General features: G+C 50.4%; 1 protein-coding gene across 2 annotated transcripts; it reads left to right on the forward strand.

Moving 5' to 3' along the window:
• Positions 1-30: 30 nt before the first annotated feature.
• Positions 31-20419, forward strand: LOC121354487 (mucosa-associated lymphoid tissue lymphoma translocation protein 1-like). 2 transcript variants are annotated; one of them, XM_041469160.1, is made up of 14 exons: positions 31-150; positions 503-621; positions 803-956; positions 1426-1604; positions 2544-2640; positions 4292-4321; positions 5103-5306; positions 9501-9678; positions 12406-12480; positions 13066-13193; positions 13493-13624; positions 13750-13901; positions 16156-16281; positions 18253-20419. In XM_041469160.1, exons 1-14 carry the CDS (start codon positions 141-143, stop codon positions 18601-18603), a joined length of 1935 nt encoding a protein of 644 aa, XP_041325094.1. In that variant the 5' UTR covers positions 31-140; the 3' UTR covers positions 18604-20419. The 2 variants fall into 2 exon arrangements, with proteins under 2 accessions (XP_041325094.1, XP_041325095.1); XM_041469161.1 differs by lacking the exon at positions 5103-5306.
• Positions 20420-22409: the final 1990 nt, after the last annotated feature.

Here is a 22409-nt window from a genome sequence, read left to right on the forward strand (position 1 = left end):
GAGCGGCCCCTCGTCCGGGCCCGACCCGCCCCAGCGCCGCCGTCCCTCGCCGCAGGTGCCGCCGCCGCGTCCCGGGGAGAGGAACCGCCGCGGGGCCGGCCGGCGGCCGCCCAGGCCGGGGAGGAGCCGCCGGAGAAGCGATGCAGGAAGGTGAGTGACCGACCACGGGGCAGAGTGACCGTGCCAGCTCCCGGGCACTTGCCGGGGAGAATACCCAGAAGAGCCCTATGTCATCCATCCACCCATCCATACTTGCATCCACCCATCCCCTTGTCTCTCCACCTACACACCATCCATCCATCCATCCATCCATCCATCCATCCATCCATCCATCCATCTCTCCATTTTCTGGCCACAAGAGCATCCCTGTTCTTCCAATCTTCCCTGCCTGCTGGGATGGGTGTCCCTCTTGAAGCCCACCATGCCTGGCCACTGGCTGAGAGTGGGATGCTGGGCTGTGACTGCAGTGTTGTTCCCACCTCCACCTGCTGTTTCTCCACAGCCATTACCATAATCGAGCAGCCAGTCTCTGTCTCTGTCCCGGTGGGATATTCCTTCACGCTGCGGTGCCGAGCCCAGGGACGTACCTCGCTGCAGTACCAGTGGTTTTGTCAGTACCAGGTAAGGATGGGGTGGCCCTGGGTATGGCACCAGGCTGGGTCCCTGCACACAGTGAGGGAGCTGAAGGAGGGGAGGAAATCAGGGTTTCCACTTCTGTTGCTCTTACAAGAGGCATCCTAGTGCCTTCTACTGCCAGCAGTGAGGAGGGAATTGCTGCCCACTGCCTATGTTTTCCCTTTAGTCTGACTGCCGCCTGATTCCTGGGGCAACCAACCAAGACCTGCCCATCATTGCAGAGCAGACCCAGCTCTACACCTGCAGAGTCAATGACCTTCACAGAAATGCTGTCTTCTCTGACTGGGTGAAGGTAGAGGTCCATCAGTGCGTTGCCAGAGGTACAAGCTTGTCTTTTACCTTCTTGATGTATTATGGAATCACAGAATGGTTTGGGTTGGAAGGGACCTTCAAGGTCACTGTGTACTGCCCCTTGCCATGGTCAGAGACACCTCTCATTAGACCAGGTTGCTCCAAGCCCCATCCAGTGCACCTGCACCTCATGCTTGCCATGGGTTTCCCAGAGTTATTCTGGGTATTGGAACTGGAAGAACCCATCTGGCTACTTTAAAGTTGACCAAAAGTGGGGTGTGGTTTTCCTTAGAATGTTGACTTCACCTTTGTCAGGAAAGGGCGAGGATCAGGTTTGGGAAGCCAGAGGCAGGGCTTTGGTGTGGCATTTGCTATCACAGGCATCGCTCCCAAGGCTTCCCTGCTCCCCAAGGAGAAAGGTGCAGTAGTGATGGTTGAAGATGGCGTTGTTTGCTGTCCCTGTGGAGGGAGGGCCAATTCTGTCTTGCTGCCTTTCAGGTCTGCCCCCTCGGCTGTGGCAAGGAGAGCCAGTCATTGTCCTCAACCCCCGGGAGCAGCGGGTGGAGGTGGGGCAGCCGCTGCAGCTGCAGTGTGCTGCCATGGGGGTCCCGGCCCCCAGCTACCAGTGGTACCGCAATGGGAACCTGCTGGAGCAGCAGAAGAGAAAAAAGCTCTGGGTAAGGTTTTCTGGGGATAGTACAGGAGCTTTGGGTGCTGGGAGAAGCTGATTGCAGGGTTGTGAGAAAGCCCTCCATGTATCACCCTGCTGCTCTGGCAGCTGGCTGGATGACTCTGTGTGAAGGGGGAATATGTTTTATGGATTTCTTCCAAAACTGTGGATATTTCTCTCAGAGGTGACCAATCCATAGATGTGTCAAGGGCTCTCAGCACATCTCTTGTGCCCTTTTATGCAGAGACATGAGAACAGTTACTGTCTGTGTGTGAAGGGGACTGTGGACTGGGGACTGGGAGCTGTGGGAATCCTGTCTGCCTGCTGGAGACCTAGAAGCAAATGTGCTTGGTCCTGACAGAAGAGAGTCAGGGAGGCAGTAGAGGGGCTGGCTTTATTCTGTGTCTCTGGCTAAGTGTAAATCAGTGCTGTGTTCTTGAATCAGGAAAGGAGATTTCCTCCCAGGGCATCATGTGAAAGGCACAAGGAGAAGACATCCAGTCTCTCCTCAGCAGTGGTCAATGGTGTTACAGATGGTCTTAGATGGTATTACATGGTGGCCTTACATTGCAATTCTGATGAGAAAGTGCAGTCTGGGCGCTAAGAAGAGGTTGTTTTTGGAGGTGGTTGGTGCTGTGCTGGAGCCAGAAAGGCAGCAATGTGCTTGGAGGTGTTCAGGGCTTAAATAGACAGAGCTGTGGCCACCCTGACTCAGTGGTGGCTTTAGTCCCTCTCTGAGCAGGATCCTGGGCTGGAGAACCGGAGTCCTCACCAGCTGGTACTGCTCTGGTTCTTGTCCCTGTCCTGATTCTTTGTGAGGTAAAATCTCTGCAAACAGCAGGAAAAATACTTTTTATTCCATGAACACGAGTGCTTTCAGCAGATCCTGGCATGGAGCTTCATACTTTCACCATGAATAATGTAATTTAACTTTTGATCTGCCTAGATCACCCACACCAAGGTCAGTGACTCCGGCACGTACCTCTGCTGTGCCTCCAACAGCCACGGAGAGCATTGGACCAACGCCGTGGACGTTCACGTCGGTGAGCAGAGCCACCCACGTCACTTTGCTGCATGTCACCTGGTGTGAGACACAGTTAGAGGGGACAGAGGAATTTGGTGCTCTCTGGAGGTGACAAGGACCATGATAAACGGGATTCCTTGACACTGGGGCTCTGAGGGAGCAAAGGGAGCAGTGGCTGGAAAAGCCCCTAAATGCAGTGATGCGCTGTCCAGCAGGTGGGATGCTGCTGGGCCCTGTCGTGGGTCAGGCACCTGCTGTGTAAGGGCAGGCTCAGTGCTCTCAGCTGCTGCCTGCAGACCTGCCAAGACACCATGCCAAGGTGCTGCTTTCACAGCTCCAGGCCAAATCACAGCAGGCTCCTGTGGCCATACTCATTTCCAGTCTTACTGACACTAAGGGATGTGTTTGGATACAGAGCTGGAGTGGATGGTGTTTATTTGGGAAGGTTCAGGCCTCTTGGGCTGGCAGCTCAGGGCTGGTGGTGTGTGAGTGATGGGTCCCAGGGAGAGGATGTGTTCCCAGAGCCTCAGGCATGCTCCACTTCTGGCTGCTTTGGCCTTCTGACTTACCTTATGTGCATCAGGAATGGCTCAGGCATAGCTTATAGCTCAGGCTGACTTTGCTGGCTCTTTACTCCACCTAGAGATTTTTCTATGCCATAAACTTCTTATCCTGCCTTTTATGCTGGCTTTAACATTTCTCCAAAGTGCAAATTGATCTTGTGTAGCCAGACAGCACTCTGCTTGCCTCCTCACAGCTGGCAAAACACATCCTGGGGGGACAGACAGTGAGAAAAGGACACCAGATTGGGTTGGATTCAATGTATTACTGCTGGGGAGCTTTCACATGCAACAGGTGCCTCTGTAGGAGATGGAAAAGAATGAGTGGTTTTTTTTCTGCAGCTTTTCAGGAATCTCTTGTATATCAGCAGCACTGGTTCAGGAACCAGAGGTCTTCAAGACCCATGAGATTTATGCAATTTATTCTTAATTTCTTCTTTTAAAGCATTTAGGGTTCTAGAATTTTCTCCTGGTCTGGATTTTTAAATTTATTTCTGATTGAAATAGGAAAAGCTGGAGCTGTTAGGGTAATAATGATTTTAAAAGACTGGAAGTGCTCAGGCAGGAGAGCTTGTGGACCAAAGTGTGAGTGGCTTTTCTGAGCCAGAACTGCTAAAACAACAGGAAAAGGCAGAGCAGGGATATGAAAAACTGGGAATATTGTTGCCATCAAAAGCAAACAGGGCAGCTTCCTCTGCACTGCACATTTATGGGGGAGAAACTCTTGTTTTGGAGCTTGTATTGACCTTGAGTCATTTTGTTTCCCTTGCTTTTGCTGCAGAGGTAGCAGGTGAGTCACATCAGGTATGAGTTCTCCATGTTGACCCTCCTTCCCTGGTGTGCCACTTCTCCAGGCTTTGCTTCCCAGCTGCTCAGGATGTCATAAATCAGTCTGGATTTCATAAATCCTCCTAGCATCAGACCAGTGTCTTTAAGGTTAGCAGTCAGGTTATGAAGGAGTTCCATGAGGAATGTTGCTTGTGCAGATCCTCTGTGTGTTTGATCCAGCTGTGCAGTGTCAGGGCTATTGGTGCAGAATTCACACCTGGCACTGGGTGCTGGGCCCAGCTTACTGAACCCAGGCTTATCATTTCCTTCTTTCTTTCCCAGGTACGTGTCCAGGCTCTGGAAAGTTTTTTGGTGAGTACTGTCATCTTTTCTTCCTGAGCAATTATTTCCTTAATTAAAAGCCAGGCTCCAGGGTGGATGGGAGGACAAGGAATGGGAGAGCTTTTCCTGCAAAGACTGCTTCAAGCCTTTATGACCACATTGCCACAGGCTCTGCACTTTTGGATTACAGCTGTACAGCATAAAATGAGTCCCATTCCCTGCCAAGCCCTGGTCTTTTTCAGCAAGTGGAGTAAGATTATTCCTAATGAGTAACTGAGTCTTAAGCTCTGGGCCTGCCAAATGATTTTAAAAAATGTTGTTCAAATGACAAATTATCCCTACTTGAAATACCTCTTCAGAGCAGGGCAAAGTTCCTTGCTCCCACCACCACTGAGCAACATAAATCCCTTTTCTTTACAGTAGGAGGTGGGATTAGAATCAAAGCAGCAGCCATGGGTTTCTCTCCTTCAGCCCTGGGGGGGAAGGGCCCCTCAGCCTGGCTCAGTGCATCCCCCTCCCATGCACACTGACGTGCCAGACCTGTGGTCACAGTAGGGCAGCTAGAGCAGAACCTCTGCATTCCTGGGATTTTGAATGTCAACTGAAAACTTTTCAAGCCCTTCTGCCAAAATGATTATGTATTTTGTCAAAGTGTTCAGAAAGCCAAGGGCTTTCTGGAGGGTGCTCCAGGCTTGCAGTAGCCTCGAGTCTATCCTTGCTTAGATTGCCCATATCCTCACTGCAGCAGGAGGAGGTGAGATCTTGCCTCCTGCTGAGCATTTACAGCTTTTTCACTCGGTGTTTGTTTCAGCTACAGGCAAAATAGCACTTTTAGTGGGCAACAACCGTTACCAGCATCACCCCAACCTCATGGCTCCTGTGAGGGATGTGTTTGAGCTGAGGCATCTTCTGGAGCATCTGGGCTTCCAGGTTGTCTCCCTGCTGGATCTGAACAAGGCTGAGATGGCGACAGCGGTCACTCAGTTCCTGCAGCTCCTGGGCAAGGGTGTCTATGGTAAGGCAAGCCAGCTCAGCCACCTGTGCTGGGTAGGGATTAGGCAATTTTCTGAACAGCTCTTGGATTAAAAGAGAAGAAATTGAATGTTGCTGTCTCAAAGGAGACCAGGCTTGGCAGGAGCCTTTGCATATGCGTCGTTTAGTTTTGGCAGATGTTTCTCCAACATGTAGCTCACCTCCAATCCCAACAGCATGGGCTCACACTGAGTTTTTGGGGAGCCAGTTCTTCCAATAGTGAATGGGAAAGTTTTGATTTTTCCTTGAATAAAAGAATTGAGGAGACTGGCTGATTGTCCCCCCCCCCGACTCATGTGTGAGGTGGGGAGCTCCTTTTGGGCCCTGACTGCTGCATCTGGTCTTGATTTCCTTGTTTCTCTTTCCTGAAGGTCTAATTTGGGCCCCTGACAACCCCTTTTGCAGAAGAGCATTTCCAGCTGCAGGTGGCTTTGAGGTTGGGCTTTGTGCTTAATTGTGCACTGTGCTCAGTTAGGAAGCGTTCCTGAACCACAAACCCAACCAGCAGAGCTTGTGGATCTTAAAGCAGGTGTTCAGATTTGGTGGTGAATGTAGCATCTTTGGGGTCCCTGAGATTCTCACAGTAGGACAGATACCCTTGCAGGTGTTTTTTTTTTTTGCTTCCAAACCTCATTGTGAGGCTTACATGCCAGCTGAGTGGCACCCAGGCAGTGAAAGTCAGCGTGGGATGATTCCAGGCTGGCATTCAGCGTGAGGTTTGGAGGTTGTGCAGTGGATGGGGACCTGGCCACGAGGTAAATGCTGCACAACCACCTTGTTCTGGGAAGCACTGACTCATCTGGGGAGCTGAGCTGGTGGGAAGGGCCACGTGCAGTCCTGGCACTCCGAGCAAATCACCTGTGACAGAATATTCCCATGACTTCACTTGCAGCTTCCTTTTCTTGTTGCTCTCTGAAATCTCCTTGTATCCCAGGCTTTACCTCTTCCAGGCCAGAGTCATCCCAGCTGCCATTCTTGGCATGTGAGGACCAAAAGGCATTTTATCCATGGCCCTTCCAAAGCTCTGGAGAGAAAAAAAGGCTTGGAAGCAGCAAACCTTTCATATTGTCATGCCTTATTTAAACTTCTAGAGCTTCTCTGCATTCGTGCCCTCTGATCCTTCCTGGCAAAATTGATTTTGTGTGCTGTCAGGAAAAACATCAACAGCTGAGTGGAGTGTTTGTGAGGCAATGCCTGCTTAGGTTGAGGTTTTCATAACAACTCTCCAGGCTGAGTGGTGTGCTATTCTTTGAAGGCAGTGAACCCCAGTGTGGGCTGGATCCAGCAGTGATTGGGTTCAGGATTCTTGCCACATTTGCTGGAATCCTAACTGAATGGTGGGACATTGGGTCAGGCTGCCTGCTGAGTGCCCCAGCTGTGGTGAGAGAGCAGCTCCAGGAGCAGCTCAGGCAGCCTGGTAAAGACCCCAGAGGTGCCTGTGACAGCCAGTCCTGTACACCCCTGTGCATGTTGGACATGCTCCTGTGGCATCCCAGTGTTCTTGCTTGAGGAATCTGGAGGTGCCACCCCCTGTGTAGCAGCCAGCAGAGCTGAAGTCAGGAGAGCACATACAGAGGGAGGAGAGGGCTGACTGGTGAACATGAACCTCCATGGGTTGGTGCTCATTGCCCCTTGTTGTATGGTCTATGCTGACGAGGACAGTTGGGCTTTTTGGTGTCTGTAACTGTCCCTCTAGGAACTGTAGGCTTTTATGAGACTTCCTTCCACATCTCCAGACCATCCCAGCACAGCTCCCAGGCCTGGATCCTGAAGTGTTCAAAAACAAGTGGATGTGGCAGTGCATGATATGGTTTGGTGGGCATGGTGAGGTTCAGTCCAAGGTTGGACTTGATGATCTTGGAGGTCTTTTCCAGCCCTAGTAATCCTATGATCCAAAGGTTTGTCCAATTCATTGTATGGAGCTGGTGGATTATTGGGCTGCTTTTCCTCCAGATCTCATCTTAAAAAAGCTTCACAGGATTTTTGAAAGCTCCTGAAACATCCTCTAAGTGATCTAATTATTGCACCCTCAGGCAAGTGAGGAATCCCCGTGGATGTTATTTTAAGCATTCTAAAAAGTCCCAAATAAAAAAAAATTATGTTGGAAATGCAATGCAAGCAGAAAATCGTGAGTGGAATACTAGAAATATGGAGCCACGCCTTTATTCAGCCTCATGCTGACATTTCCTGCATTATAAGCAGTGCTTGGAGCTTCCCCTTTTTAATTTGGTACTCAGAAGTTTTTCTGTGATGACCAGTTCTGACTCATACAATGTGGGAAGAACTCAGAATGAAACATCCCTTTCCTTCTCTGGGAAAATTGTTGACTTTCCTGTTCAGAAGGAGAGATTCAGTCCAGGAGAGGTTGGAGAAGTTGCTCAGGTGATGTGAAACTCACCTATCTTGATTTGAACACAAGTCTTTGTGGTTTCTACGGCATGAGGAGCACTTGGTGGTACATTCAGGTACTGAACAAGACCTCAAAAGTTAGAAGATTCAAGGAGTGAATCATTCATTGTGGGCTTTCCTGGTACATTTCATTTTTTCCAAGCCTCACTGATGCTGCCTGGTAACAGATGTCATCACTTCCCTTGCATGTACAGGCAGAAGGACAAAAGCCACCAGTGCTCAATGGCTCAAGGGGCTCAACCTGCATCTAATTTTTCTAGAAGGCTTCCTTTTTTGTACTCTTTTCTAGTCTCAGAGGAGGGTTCTGTGGCTTTGATTTGCAAGCTACGAAAGTTTAAAGCTTCTGCAAATCAGAGCCTGCTGTCTCTGGCTGCTGATCCACCAGAAGAGGAACCCAAATCTCATGGGCACCTGTGAAAATGGCCATTTGAGAAACTTTCCATTGTCCCCTGAGAACAGAAACCAAAGGTGACTCAAGGTCTTTTTGACTATGAGATCATGTTTTCCGTTCTCCACACAATGAGATCATGCTTTCAGCCTTCAGCTCCTGCCCCTGTTACTGCATCCTTGCAGAATCACACCAAAGTGAGCGTCCTGCCAAGTGCAGCGGCAGGAGCAGTGGAAGGAAAATAGAAGGAGGTTACTCACTGAAGTGTGGATTTTGGCAGTGAATCTGAGTGGAGAATTTCTCCTCCTGTTGCCTCCTAGCTGCTTTTTCCCATTTCTGACCTCTCACTCTTCACTGTCCCCCAGCTGTAGTGACACAACTCTCTGTGTCACCTTGTAGAGCTATTTTTAACCTATTTCAATTCCCCAGGTTTCACCAACCAGCATCCCCCAAGCTGTGGCATTGGTCCTGGGGAGGGGTAGCCAGCCACTCTCCTTTTGAGAAGCTCCAGCCTGTTTAGGGACACCTGTGCCAGCCCTGCACTGAGCACAGGGTTGGAAAGGAGCCCCAGATTAGGCCATGCCAAGTTCCCCAGTGCTGGCTTTCCACCTGGATGGCTGTATTGCCATCTCTTGGGAAGGCAGAAATCATTACTAAGTTTCATTGTGCCTACAAGTAAAAAAAAATCCATAATTCTTGTTGGGTTTTGGGCTTCCCATGGGCATCTGTGTGACTCTGACTCCTCCCCTGCCTAATGGGGCTGGTGTCTGGTTTGAGGTTGTTGAAGCACACAGTCCTGATGTTCTGGACTTCTGAAAAGCTCATCTCTCCCTGTGTCTAATTTTTCACCAGTTTATAGGTGTGTGAATACAGGCAGACCTTTGAAATGGAGAATGTTTCCCATCACCTAATCAGTTGTTAGTCTCTTCTTCAAAGCTAGGAAACTGAGGAGCTTCTCATTTAAATGGCTGTTAATGTATTTTCCATCCTGGTAAAATCTTTTTCTGTTGCCTTATTCCTTCAGAGAGCTGAGGACTAACCAAAACATGGTGCAAGGATGAAATTCAGCCTGGCAGGTGCTGAGCCTGGGTGTTGCAGCACAGAGGGTTTGGAAGTGTGTAAACCCAGGGCCTTCAGGAGACAAACAGTGCAGGAATCCACAAGCACAGGAGAGCTTCTTGGGGCTGCTTCCAACACTAATGAAGGGAATAAATTGGGAAAAAGTTGAAATTGTGAGGTCAACGTTCACCAGTTCCATAGGTGCTACTGGTCTAGGTGTGCCCTGCACCTTTCAGTTTGGGGTGGGATGTGGCCATGGGGAGCTGGTTACAGACCTGCAGGTTGGCATCCTGATTCATGCTCTCCTCTCCCTGTTCCCAGCTATATTCTACTATGCTGGGCATGGCTATGAACATCTGGGGAGGAACTACATGGTCCCTGTGGATGCTCCACAGCCCTATGCCCCTGAGAACTGCATCAGCGTGCAGAGGATCCTCCAGAAGATGCAGCAGCAGCAGACAGCCCTGAACATCATCCTGCTGGACACCTGCAGGAAATGGTAGAGGCCTCTTCCCCCTTCCTTATCTGGGATGGGCTTTCTGAGGGCTGTGGGAGGGGAGCCATCCTCAGCTGTGGGTTTTGACAGCCCCCATGGTGCTGCTGAGCCCCTGCCAGAGGATATTGATCTATGCCATAAAATCAACCACGTTGTCAGGTCCTGCAGCGTGTCCTGGGGATGGGTCAGTCATGTCTTAGTGCAGACCTTGTCTGAGATCTGCTGGAGAGAAGGAGCTGGAAACCCTCCCTTGTTTTTTTGAGGTGAAGAAGCCTGGCAAATACAGGCAGGTTGCCTCAAGCCTATGGAGGGGTGACTCTGCCTGGCATAAATTGTTGGCTGAAACTCAGCACGGGGTTTGTCTTTTGTGTTTCAAGCCTGACCCACCTGACCTGATCTTGCTGATTGTGTGCTTTCCTGGTCCATATTTCCCACGTGCTCAGGCTGGGAGTGTTCACTTCTCTTCTCCTGGCTCCATTTTTGTTAACATCTGTGAGAAGAGTGCAGCATGACAGGAAAATGTTTTAAGCCCTGCTACTTCATTTTTGCTGGGCTTAAATCCTTCTGAAGTGGTCATGTTGTGAAGCTGCTGCTGCTGAGGTCAGGGATCAGCATTTTCCCACTTTCTGTGGAAAACCCATCATCCTCCCTTGGCCTGCAGACTTCTATCCTGATGCAGGAAATTACTACTTGTCCAATTTCAGCAGAGGTGGGTGGACTGTTGCAGTAGAAGCTGTCATTAGTTCATTTGTTTCAGGCTCCTGAGGCAGATTTACAGGTCAGAGAGGACCTGGAGAGTGAATGTAAGAATATCTCTCTCTCTGTGCTGTGGTTCCTGTGCTAAGAATTGGAAAGAAAACAGAGCTTTTGGTACCCTGAGAGAGCTGCCAGCCCCTGGAGAGATGATAAATTTTGGATGCCTTTTAGCTGCAGTGATGGGGCTGCTTGCTTTGAATAGCTTAAAGCTGTCTGTGCTGGGATTTGTCCCACAGCTCTGGAGCAGGAGCTTGATGTCCCCTAATGCTGCCCTAAACTCTCCAGAGTGGAGCATCCCCTTTGTCCCTTCCTGCTGGCTGCTGGGAGCAGAGTGTGTTGCTTCCCTGGTGCACCTGGCTGCCCTCCCCAGTATGATCAGAGGCAGGGGATGGCCTGCAGCAAAGCAGGAGCACCTGGCTCTCATGGATACTCTGCTGGAGCTGGGCTGGTGCAGCTCTGGGCTGCTGGTGTGCCATCTGTGTGATGGGGAGGCAGTGTGGGGGCTGCACAGGCCCCACCAGTGCAAGTGTTAACAATCTGTAAAACAGCTTTTGAGATGCTGTCTGTCTCCCTTTGAGCTGCTGTCTCCTTCCCTGGCATTGCCACTGGTTCCTTTGCTCAAAGGAGTCTCAGAGGTGCTCAGAGGATGCAGTGTGAGATCTGCTGTTATATTTAGGCAAACTTGTGCAGCTGGTTTTCTCCCTCCTTCCATGAAGTTCACACCTCCCCTTTTCCACAGTAAGCACAGCACTTCATGCAGTGGGTGTTATCCCTGATCTTGGGGCAGGAGCTCTCTCTTGAGCTCATTTTTTTCAAGAAGTCACCATTTCAGCTCAGGAAAGCATCTGGATTTCATAGCTGTGCGTGTTTACACTGCTGTGTAAAGCAAGGCTCCCAGGGCCTCCTTTCCCAACACCCTCCTGGTCAGACTCATGCATGAAGCTGTGTCTGTGCTAAGAGGGAGCTCACCCAGGGTTTCTGCTCACCCCATGTGTTGGCATCAGAAATGCCAGGGTGGTGAGAAACACATCTCCCTGTGCCAAGTGGGAGCAGATGCTCAGCCTTAGCAGGGGAGGAATCAGAGCACAGAGCCTGTGTGTAGCCTCATACATTTATATACTGATTTTGGGTGGATGTGATTGCCTTTTCCAGGAATTCCCTGATTTATCCTAGGACCTGGAACCAAAGATTTCTGCATTACATTAAGAGCAATTGAAGAGCAGATAAATCTCAATATTCAGATTTAGAAACATGTCTCCTTTCTCACGTTTTCTCTTCTGATCATCTTTAGGACAACTTACGCAAGCCAGTTGAATTCTGCCATTGAACATCTCCAGACTGTGCCACCAGCAGTAGGTCACACGCTGGCTGCTGGCAATACCCCTGTCCTTTCTACTCTCCTTAGTGTGCCAGCTCCAGCCCCAGGAAACTGTGCTGGAATTGAATTACATGGACTTACACTGCCTCTGTCACTGTGTGACTGGGAACAGCTCCGAGTCACTGGTGTGAACTGGAGGCAGCCTGTCCCCACGCTGTCAGTCTGGCTGCAGTCAGATGGGCAAGGTTTAGCCATTCAGTGCAACCAAGATACCTTTTTTGTTGGAAGTCAGATCCTGTCACCATGGATCTACCTGATTTTGGGAATAATAGGGGCTGTGCTCATTCAGCTGTGTCTAGATTGAAGTGCCAGGACCAGTTTTGGGCTTTGAGACTTGTGTGTGTGTCCTGATCCCGTCTCTCAGGGAGATCTGGGGGTGTATCACCCATAGCCTGTTTGGTTCCCTAAGGCAAAGGTGTGGGCATGGTCTGGAAGGGCCCGTGGGGTGTTCCAGACCCCCAGCAAAGACAGTTGAGCTGCCACCCCTAAGAGATGGACATGAGGAATGTGTAGGATTTGTCTCCTGACAAATGTCCTTGACATGTGAAGCTGACAGATGTCCTCAACACTGACTTGTGCCTTTGCCTCCTCTCCAGGTACAACCCAGGACGTGCCTTGTCCCAGGTGCAGCCCCTGGAGCCCTGGGGAAACACTGTCTATGGCTATTCCACGTGAGTGACTTCACCATTCCTGCAGCCTCCCACAGGACCAGACTCTGGCACAGCCCTGTCTCCTCTCATCCTTTCACGCACAGAGGCTGGAGAGGTTTCATGTTCCCTCTGGTCTCACCCTCCATCTGCTGGGTGTGCCCTTCAGGCACTTCTGTCCTTCCTGCTGCCATCAGCCTGTGCTTCAGTTAAAAGTTGTGTGTGAAGGTGACATCAGCTCCTGTCACCTGATCTTCAGCCTGGTTCCCCAGGTGGATGTCCCATGAGCAGCTCACCCAAAGCCTCCTGAGATGCTGGGCATTATTTACTGGTCCAGTGCAGTTCCACTGGCTTTTCATCTTTGTCACCCACCTGGGCTGGCAAAGGAGACTGTGCTGGCCTATCCCATTCCCTTCCCTGCTTTTTCCTGTCCTGTGGCCTGCCCATCCTCTCTGGGGCACAACCAAAGCACTTTGTGTTATTCCTTGAGCAGCTCACTCTGACCCAGCCAGTACAGTCTGGATGGAGTTGGCCACCCCAGCCTGACCTTGGACTTCATGTTCAATGCAGAACTGCAGGGACTCTGAAGAAATACCCTTACTCTTGCAGGAGTGAAGATGCAGAAGCCTATGAATTGCAGGATGGGGAGTTCAGCTCTGGGATCTTCATGAAATACCTGAAGAAACACATTCTGCAAGAGAAAAAGGTTACACACATGCTGGAGGATGTGTTAGAAGGTAAGAGAAGCTAGAAAACACTTGTTTCGGTGGCAGGGGTGAGAAGAGTCAGCAGTGGCTCCACATTGCCCCATCCCATCCCATCCCATCCCATCCCATCCCATCCCATCCCATCCCATCCCATCCCATCCCATCCCATCCTGCCCTCTGTTCTTCCCTAAGCTCCAAATCACAGGTGGTGCCCCATGGGAGCTTTCAGTAGCCTCCGAGCAGCATGGAGACATTAATGTAGGGCCTGAAAGGCAGGGAGATCAGTAAGGAGCCTGGAGTGATCCTTGTGCTCCCCACTCTTTCCACAGACATTGGCCGTGATCCCCTGGTCACTGGGAAGCAGGTGATGGAGATCAAGCACACTCTGAAGGAAGCCCGGTCCCTGACAGACCCCATCTGTCCCTTGGGAGCAGCTGCCGAGCACTGGGGACACGGCCAAGGTGAGCCATGCAGGGCGTGGGGAGCAGGCAGCTGGGGGTGCCTGTGGCCCTCAGGGACTCTGCTGTGCAGGGAGGTGTTGACAGAAGCCTCAGAGGAGCTGATGGTGCTCGAATTTCCCTTCCAGAGCTGCCGAGCAGAACAGTGACCTTCCCGTGCGGGGCGCGGGTGGAGCTCCGCTTCCTGCGGCTCTTCTCCAACCTGATGTTCGTGTGTGCCAAGCCACAGCCCCCCCTGGCCCACATCACTGAGCCTCAGCTCCTGCTCCGCCAGCTCGCTGTGAGTGCTCTGCCTGTCCCCTTCCTGGGCTGCTTTCCCCGGGTCTGACGTGGGGAGGGTGGTTGGGCTGAGTCCTGAGGAGTGGGAGTGGCTGGTCCCAGGTGAGAAAGGATCCCCTCCTCTGCATGCACCTCTTTGAGGCTCCTTCCACATCTCAGTGGATTCCCTGCCTTGCTCCTCATGCATCACAAAAAAAGATTTGGCAGCAGTTGGATGCCTTTAACCAGTCCTCAGATTGATTTCTGGCCTGCCTGATTAAATTATTGCATTTAATGTGATTGAGGCCAAGAGCTATTCTGTTTTCTGTGTTAGAAAGTAGGTCTGGCTTTTTAACTTCTTTAGCCTGCTGTGCTAATATATCTTAATGCAGTAATATACTCCTTCCCAGCTGAGCTGTACCAGCTTTCTTGAACCCTTTCTCAAGCCTTTCCTCCCAGACCATGTGCCCAGTGTGGGCTTTACTGATGGTCTCCATCCCACTTGTACAGATTTAATTTGCTGCTCCTTCCTGTAACTATCTCCCTTGTTTTCTGTAGTCCTCCTGAAGCATAGCTCATTTGTGGTGGATTTTTTGGCCCTTGTTTCTCGTGGAGGGACACTGCTCCTCAGCACACTGGGGTCACTGATGCAGCGTGGTGTATCCAGGAGGTTTGGAGCCTGATCCTGCCCATTCCTAAGCTGCAGCATCATTTCCCCTTGTGAGCATCATGCATGAAAGTTGTGTCTTGTGTATGTGAGCATGTATTTGTGTGCTTTGCCCCACATCAGTGACGGGGGAAGGGGACCCAGCTGCCTGCTCCTGCCTCTGGAGCTGTCTCAAGAGGGATCAGGGGGACCAAAAAGGACCCCAGTACAGCCAGACCCCTCTTCTTGTCCTAGTGCATGGTGGAGCTGGCTCCCACTGAGCTCCAGTGCTGTCTGCAGAGGCAGCAGCATGTCCTTCCACGACTGTCACCTGCCCCACCTCCGACATCACAGCAGCCACCACCCCGCTGTGGGATCCCTGAGATGCCCACGGGGGACACTGGGCTCCCTCTAGTGAGGAAAAGCTGGGAGAGCTGGGGCTGTTCATCCTGTGGAAGGACAGGCTCAGGAAGAGCTCATCCAGGTTTGCAAACACCTTCAGGAAGGGTGCAAAGAGGAAGGAGCCAGGTTCTTCCCAGCAGTGCCCAGTGCCAGGACTGGAGGCCATGGGCACACACTGATGCACAGGAAATTCCACTTAAAACTAAGAGAAAACTCTCCTCGCAGGATGATTGAGTATGTTTGGGCTTTGTTGGAAAATCAGGGCTGTGGGATTGGTTTTTATTTTCACTGATGTGCTTATTAAATACGCAGATCCCATAGCACCGAGTGTCTCTGCAAGGTGCTACAAAGCAGATTTTTGAAGCATTTGGATAACTGAAGGTACAATTGGAGCCCAAGGCTGTTATTCAGCAGATGCAAGTTCCTGCATGTGAGCAAGAATAAAAAGTAGCATCAGCATGGGATGGGCAGTGAGTGTAGAACCAGTTCTGGTCAGAGCCCAAAACAGCTGAGGCCACAAAAACAGGGCACAAAACCATGGCAAAGTTACAAACTAGAGCTCTGAGATTTGTGTGAGATCCTGTCTGGCTCTCCTGGCTGTTGCTGGAGCACTGGGTCCAGTTTTGGGTCTGTGCTTCATGGAAAAAAAGTGTGCCAACTAAAACACAGACAAAGTAATGAAAGGAAGGAGCAAGGCAATTGTAGTTTAGGCAAGAAAAGCAAAAATGTTGATTTTACCGGGCCTTGAAATTTACAAAAAGTTGTTTCCAACATGGAAGTAAGTCATGGTTTGAATTGCAGGCAGGAAGTTCCACAGTGAAGATGACATTCTCCCTAATCTCTAAGCTAACCCTGCCCCTGCAGTGGGAAGCCATTCCCCTCTTGTCCTGTCACTCCAGGTTCTTATTTTGCAGTCTCCTGAAGTGCTGTGGTGTTACTCTCTATGGGGTGAAGCTTTCTGATCATGTATGGTGATACTCTGTGTATCATTGCTGTCTCACCTGCAATATATGCTGACACTTGTGGTCTTCTCATTACATACAAGGCAAGTGTGTAAAATCTCTGCATTCCTGTGGCTTTTTGTAGTACTTCCATTAGGATACACAGCATTTCCACTAGGAAATATATTCATCAAAGCCCTGAGCACATGTTTGATGGGCAGTTGTGCCTCAATGCTTCATGCTGATGCTGAATTTTCCTTGCATTTCCTCTTGTTTTCCTGACCCAGGAGGTGGATGATGTGGCCATCCAGAGGGAGAGCTGTCTGGACCACGTGGAGACTCTGCTGGCCTCTGTGTACAAGAGGGAGGAGCTGGACTGTGTCTTCCAGCTCTGTGCACTGCAGAAAATTCAGGTAGAGAGCAGCCAGCAAATTTCCCCAGCTCTGCACTCTCATGGAACTGGTGTCCCCATCTGCATGGCTGGAGCTGGATCTGCCTCTCTGACCGTGTGTCAGTGTCACATCCAGACCGAAGAGGAGCTGTTTATCTTCAAGGCATAAAAGCTACCCTCTTTTAGAGAATCACAGACTGGTTTGGGTTAGGGGGGGACCTTTAAAAGTCACGTTGTTCCACCCCCATCCATAGGCAGGTACACCTTCCAGAAGCCCAGGTTGCTCCAAGCCCTGTTCAGCCTGGTCTGGGACACTTCCAGGGATGGGGCAGCCACAGCTTCTCTGGGCAGGCTGTGCCAGGGCCTCACAGGGAAGAATTCCTTCCCATTATCCCATTTAACCCTGCCCTCTGGCAGTGGGAAGCCATTCCCTCTTGTCCTCTCCAGCTCTCCTGGAGCCCCTTTAGGCACTGGAAGGGCCTCTAAAGTTATCTTGGATCCTTTTCTTCTCCAGGTGAACACTCCCACCTCTCCCAGCTTGTTTCCATAGGAGAGCACTGTCCTTTCACCTCACCTTTTCCATCTCAGCAAAATCTTTCTGATTTACAATCAGGCTGCAGAACCCAGCTGTGGATGCTCTTTGCTTTTGTGTTGTCTCCTCTGCCTGACTTTGCCATCAAAGCTGACCCACAGCAGCCTCTGCTGAGAGCAGAGAGGCACCACTGCTCATGGATTGTTCTGTATTTCTCTGCTGCCTGGCCCGGAGGCTGCTCCCTGCCCCATCAACCACAGGGAGGTCAGAGCTGCCCAGTTATTTCAGGTGGAGGAATGTCTCACTAGGCTGTGTGCTTGCCTGAGAGATGAGTTCATGGGCTGGCCAGGATCTCCAGTCATCAGAGTAACACTGCCAAGCCTGATCCAAGCTGTGCCTCTTTGGCACACTTCAAAACATCCTCAAACTATTTAAAGACCTTGAGAGAAGCAGAATTGCTTCCCCCCTGGCTTGTCTCACCTCACACAGCAGTACGTACCTTGTTTATACTTGGATTTTCCTTCCTCCCCTAACACACAGCCAGTGGATCTTACACCAGGTGCTGCTCTCAAGCTGCTGCCTGGATCTGCCTGCAGCAAGTTCTGCTTGCTCTGTACGTGATGTGCTCCAGCATATGGCAGTGCTTTCAGTTCTTGCTTGTTCCTGGAGCTCTTTTCTGAGCCTTTCCCTGTTCTGCTTTGCTTTTAAGTGCAGACAGGAGACCTGGACCAGGTATTGCCTGCCAGAATTTTCTTGTTCCATTATACCTCTCCCTGCCCTTTACAGGTGTTTCAGGCACAGTGCTGTGCTGGGGGTCTGTTTTCAGGGGTTTGACTGCCACAAATGTGGTTATTCTCTTATTTCTTCATCATTTATAAAATTTTAAAATAGAGCTAGGCTGTGAGTAGGTCCCTGTAGAGCACTGCTGGTTAAAGCTGTTGGCTTTTACAGTGTGAGGTGTGTTTTAGTTCATAGAATCCCAGAATGGTTTGAGCTGGAAGGGATCTTAAACCTCATCGAACAGGGATACTTTCCACTAGATCAGGATGCTCCAGCCCCATCCAACCTGGCCTGGAGCACTGTAAGTGGTTCATGCTTTCCTCTCCCTTGTGCATTGCTCTTGGCCCTGGTGCAGCTGCTCCTGCTCCCCCGTGCCCCCACCCCAGGGGTGATGCTGGCAGTGGCACTTCCCTGATGGAGCTGATGGGATCCCACATGGCCTGATTTCAGGAGAGGTCCTGAAATCCAAAATCCGTGGCTGAGGCCTGCAGGCATAGTGAGCTGTATGAGTAAGTACAGCTCATTTTCTCTGGCAGTAGTGTTGCTCCATTGTGCCACAGCATGGGGCTGTGAGCCTGCACAGCAGCCAGCCAAGGCTCCTTCCTGCCAGCAGCACTAGGAGAGCTCTGCTTCCAATCCAATTCCCCCATTCACTCGGTGTTCTTTGTTCTCCCCTTCCAGACAGATGTGGTCCTGCAGTTGGATCTGCATTACACCCAGCCAAGCACAAACCAGAGGACTTGTGAAAGCCTGCAAACGACCCTGCAGAAATCCCTGCTGAGGCAGCTGTTCAGCCAGGGGAAGGACTCCCAGGCAGCTCCGGCCAGCACAGGCAGCGTGTGCCCACAGGATGCCCTGGGGCAGAGCACTGAGCCCAAGGGCCAGGGGTCCCTGAGCACAGGCTCTGGCCACAGCTTGCCCAGCAGCAGCCCCTCCAACTTCAGCAGCGAGCCCGAGGAGAACGATGAGAGCGAGCTGGGCCAGCTCTGCTCGGCGCTGCCTCGGGCTGGCCCGGGGCAGGACAGGCCCTGAGCCTCGGCCTGGAGAGCTGCTCTTTTCACTGAGGCCTCAGTTTGAGTGCTAAATCTGTCAGAGTCCATCAGCTGCTTCCCAGCCTTGGCATAGCCCTGTCTGAATGAGGCCAAGGCTGCTTTTTTGGAAAGGTTTCTCCTATCTGTGCTCTCTGGTGTGCAGGGCCTCAGTTCCCACTGGGAATGTTCCCTGTCCCGTGGGAGCGTTGGGATCAGCAAGGAGTCATTGTGGTGTCTGGCAGGGGACACAGCCACCCACCAGTCATAACACTGCCAGGAAAAAATGGTGTTGCTGCAAGGCAAGGGCTCAGGCTGACGTTTTCTGCCTGGAAACAAAAGTTGCTGCATTGAGAAGCCCGCAAACACTACAGACCCCTCTGGCTCAAATCCCAGCCGTGACTGCTGGATCTCCCCAGCCTGTGCAAGGGACACAGGGCTGCACTGAGGGAACAGGTGAAACAGTGTGGGCTCTCCACGGGGTCCCAGTGTGGTTTCCTTGCCATGCCTGTGTCAAAGCAGGTGTTAAATTATGCATTTATGTATTTCTGAAGCATGTATTTATAACAGGGCGGGGGGGAGGCAGTAGCTTGCCAGGAAAAGGAAGGTCAGATGTTCCATCCAGTGTGAGTTTACATTGGAGGCTGGTGTTGCACTGGGCCAGGAATAGTGTCCAGGCAGGTGCACGGACACCTGCCCCTTCCAGAGTGGTACAGGGGCATTGGGGGGTGTTCAGCCCTCTGCACTTCCCAGTTCTTCTCAGGTGCAGAATATCCTACAGGACTGAGAAAGGATAAGTTCAAAAAAGTTATTATTAATGCAGATTGTTCTGTCTGTGTGCCTGTCTGTGCTGTGGGCAGCCTCAAGCACTAGATGGAGAACCAGCTGTCCAGGGAGAGCCCCAGGTGAGCAGGGCCCAAAGGACAGCCTGGGTGGGCACAGGCCCCTCCCTGATTGCTTCCCTAATAAATGTTTGATTGCTCAGTAACAGCCAGTGACCCTAGGGAAGTGTGGGGGCTCCATCCTTGGAGGAAAGTTCACTTTGGGCTGCAGAAGGTGCCGATGACGTGATCCAGGCTCGCTGAGGGCTGGACCAGAGACCACTGGAGATCCCTTCTGGCTGCTGTGGTCCTGTGGAAGAGAGAGGTTGGAGGGCAGAACTTCTTGAGATGTCAAGGGCAGTGGGGTGGGGAGAATGCCTGAGCAGTCTTGCTTTAAAAGAGGTTGGAGGCAGAACTTTCTCAGTTTTGCTCTCCTTCAGCAGTGAAGATACATCCCTGTCTGTGGTGTCAGTTGCAGCATAGAAAAATCTGAAATGTTGCTTCCAGATAAACCATTCTACAAGTGCTGGAAACCTGTCCAAAGAGAACAGAGGAGGTGTTTATTCTTCTCACAGTGAGTAGAGCCAAGGGAAAGAAGAGGGGCCCCAGCTGGCTGTGGACTAGAAAGTCTCAAAAAAAAAAATCTAAAGCTCAAAAAAAAAATGAGGATGTAGTTTAAATAATGAGGATGTAGTTTAAAGCTAAACCAGAAAATAATAAATTAATTTCAGGATGAACCAAAGATCAGCTCAACAGCAGCAGCCACTGGGGACAGGTCAGTGGGAGTGGCTCAGCAGGCATTTGGGAGGAGCTGGGGCTCTCTTGCCTCCGAGGATTATTCACACCCTCCTGTGCTGTTGAGGCACTGAGGCACAGCTTGTTCCTGGCTCACATTATCGTGCCAGGTGTCATCTAACGTGAATGTTTATCTCATTCAAAGCAAGGCTGTTTATTTTTTCTGAATAAAACACTATTGGTGTTTTTAATGCACAAAGCTTCGCATGGCTCTGAGTTAACTCTCTTTATTTTCCCTCTAATTGCCAGGATGTAACTTAATATTGATCTGCTGGGGTTTCATGCTTCCAGCCTGAGCTTCTAGGCTCTTCTGGGTGAGCATTGTTTCTTTTTTTAGGTAACTAAAAATACTGAAGTTTGGATTTAGAAGGCAGATCAAGTGACTAGATAGGATTATGTGATGTCAGGTGAAATGTGTAGATAAAATACTGGTCCTCATTCATTGTGATTTGTCCATCTGCTTTGTGAGTGTGCCTCTTGGGTGGCTTAGGTGGTCTCCTGTCTTGGTGCCAACCACAGCACTTGTCCCTGTCATCAGTTCTGCTCCTCCAAGGAGACCCTGCAGCCAAGCCCAGGGGAACCACCACATTCCCATGGTGGTTCATTCCCTGAGATCATGGTTTGTCATGTCTGGGAACTTGCTGAATTCCAAAGGTGGACTTGTGTCCTGGGCCTCAGCTGGAGTCATTGTAGGAGGGGATGGAGCTGTGGATCCTTCATCCCCACCTTTACGTGTGAAATCCAAACTCCCTCACGGTGGTTAAACTGTTTAGTGCCAGTAAATTTTCCTGGAAATCTCTGTTTCCATCTCCCAGCATCCAGGACAAACAAGGCATCCCAAGACTACCACGTGTCTTTCTGATCTGCACCTTGGGCTCCAGGGCCAGCTGGAAGGCTGGGAAGAGAGGAGAGCTCAGGCAGCAGCAAACAAAGCAGGATGAAGACATCAGCTCCAGTTTACCTCCCCTTTCTGCCTCCTTACCTTCCAAGCCCTTGCCCTCCACTTCCTCTGTTTCTGGGCCAGTCTGTGCCCAGAGGCTACAAACAGCACCATTTTTGTAGGTAATACAGGTGCTTTCCTTCCCCCAAGTCTTTAAAAAGCACCAAGTGAACTGAAGCTTTAAAACAATGTATGATGAAAATAGCAGCACCTAAATATTCAATAATTTTATTTTTAGATAGATGCCCTTCTTTTCCTCTCTGCTAATGCAGATGTGTTGAAGGAAAGGATCTTGGACAACAGCCTGATATGTTCTTCTGCTACAGAATTCATTTGGGATGCAGTTCTCTGCTTATTTGCTGAGGTTTGGCAGTTCTGACAAAACAAGGCAAGTGTACCCAAAAGGATTGAGAAAATAAGGCAGTGAAAATCAGAGGAATCAGGGAATCTTGGACATTTTAGTCTGTTACTGGAAAATCTGGGCCCAAGTGCAGTCAGGAGCTGTGTTACACGTGCATGGCAGATGCACCCCAGCCTGGCACCCTTCTGCTGGCAGCACATTCCTGAAGGTTTCTTTTCAGTTGGCATTTTTTGTGATCAAAGAAAGGAAAAGGTGGATTTGTCTCATGTCAGCCACACTCCAGTCTCAACCATAGAGAGAAAGAAACACAAGACAGGTCCTTCATTTCAGGAGGTGTTTCTAGGGGGAAAAAATCAGTATGGGGCAATATTGAGTAATTTTATTTACCAGCTCACTTAACTCTTTCCATCTTTTTGGGACAAATCCTTCTCCCTCACAGATATAAATCTGAATTTACTCTTCAGAAGCTGGTGGGTTCTCCTTACTTTCTGCAATAAGAGGTTTTCCATGGTGTACAGAACCTGCCAGATCATTTCTTACCCCACATAAGGGGCAGAGTGCTGTTGATGGAATGTGCTTGCAGTGTATTAAAACATGTAGAGTGACACACAGGGGAATTCCAAGATTCAACAACATGGTTTTGGTCTTCTTTCCCTGTTTTTTTAGAAGTAGTTTCTCATACAGGCAGTAGAGATCCTGAAGGCATTCAGGAGCCATTCACTCCCAGGAAGGAAGGAAGGAGCTTCCCAAAGGGTTAGTTCTCTAGAAGTTAATGCTGCCTTTCATGTGGACAAGGGGTGAAGAGGATGATCTTGTGAACTGATGGGATATGGGAATCACCTGTTTTCTGAAATGCTGAGGGTTGCTTCTGGAACACCAGCTACTGGAAGTCA

This window comes from Pyrgilauda ruficollis, unplaced genomic scaffold (assembly GCF_017590135.1).
Source record: "Pyrgilauda ruficollis isolate IOZ18807 unplaced genomic scaffold, ASM1759013v1 scaffold23, whole genome shotgun sequence".
Lineage (NCBI taxonomy): Eukaryota > Metazoa > Chordata > Aves > Passeriformes > Passeridae > Pyrgilauda > Pyrgilauda ruficollis.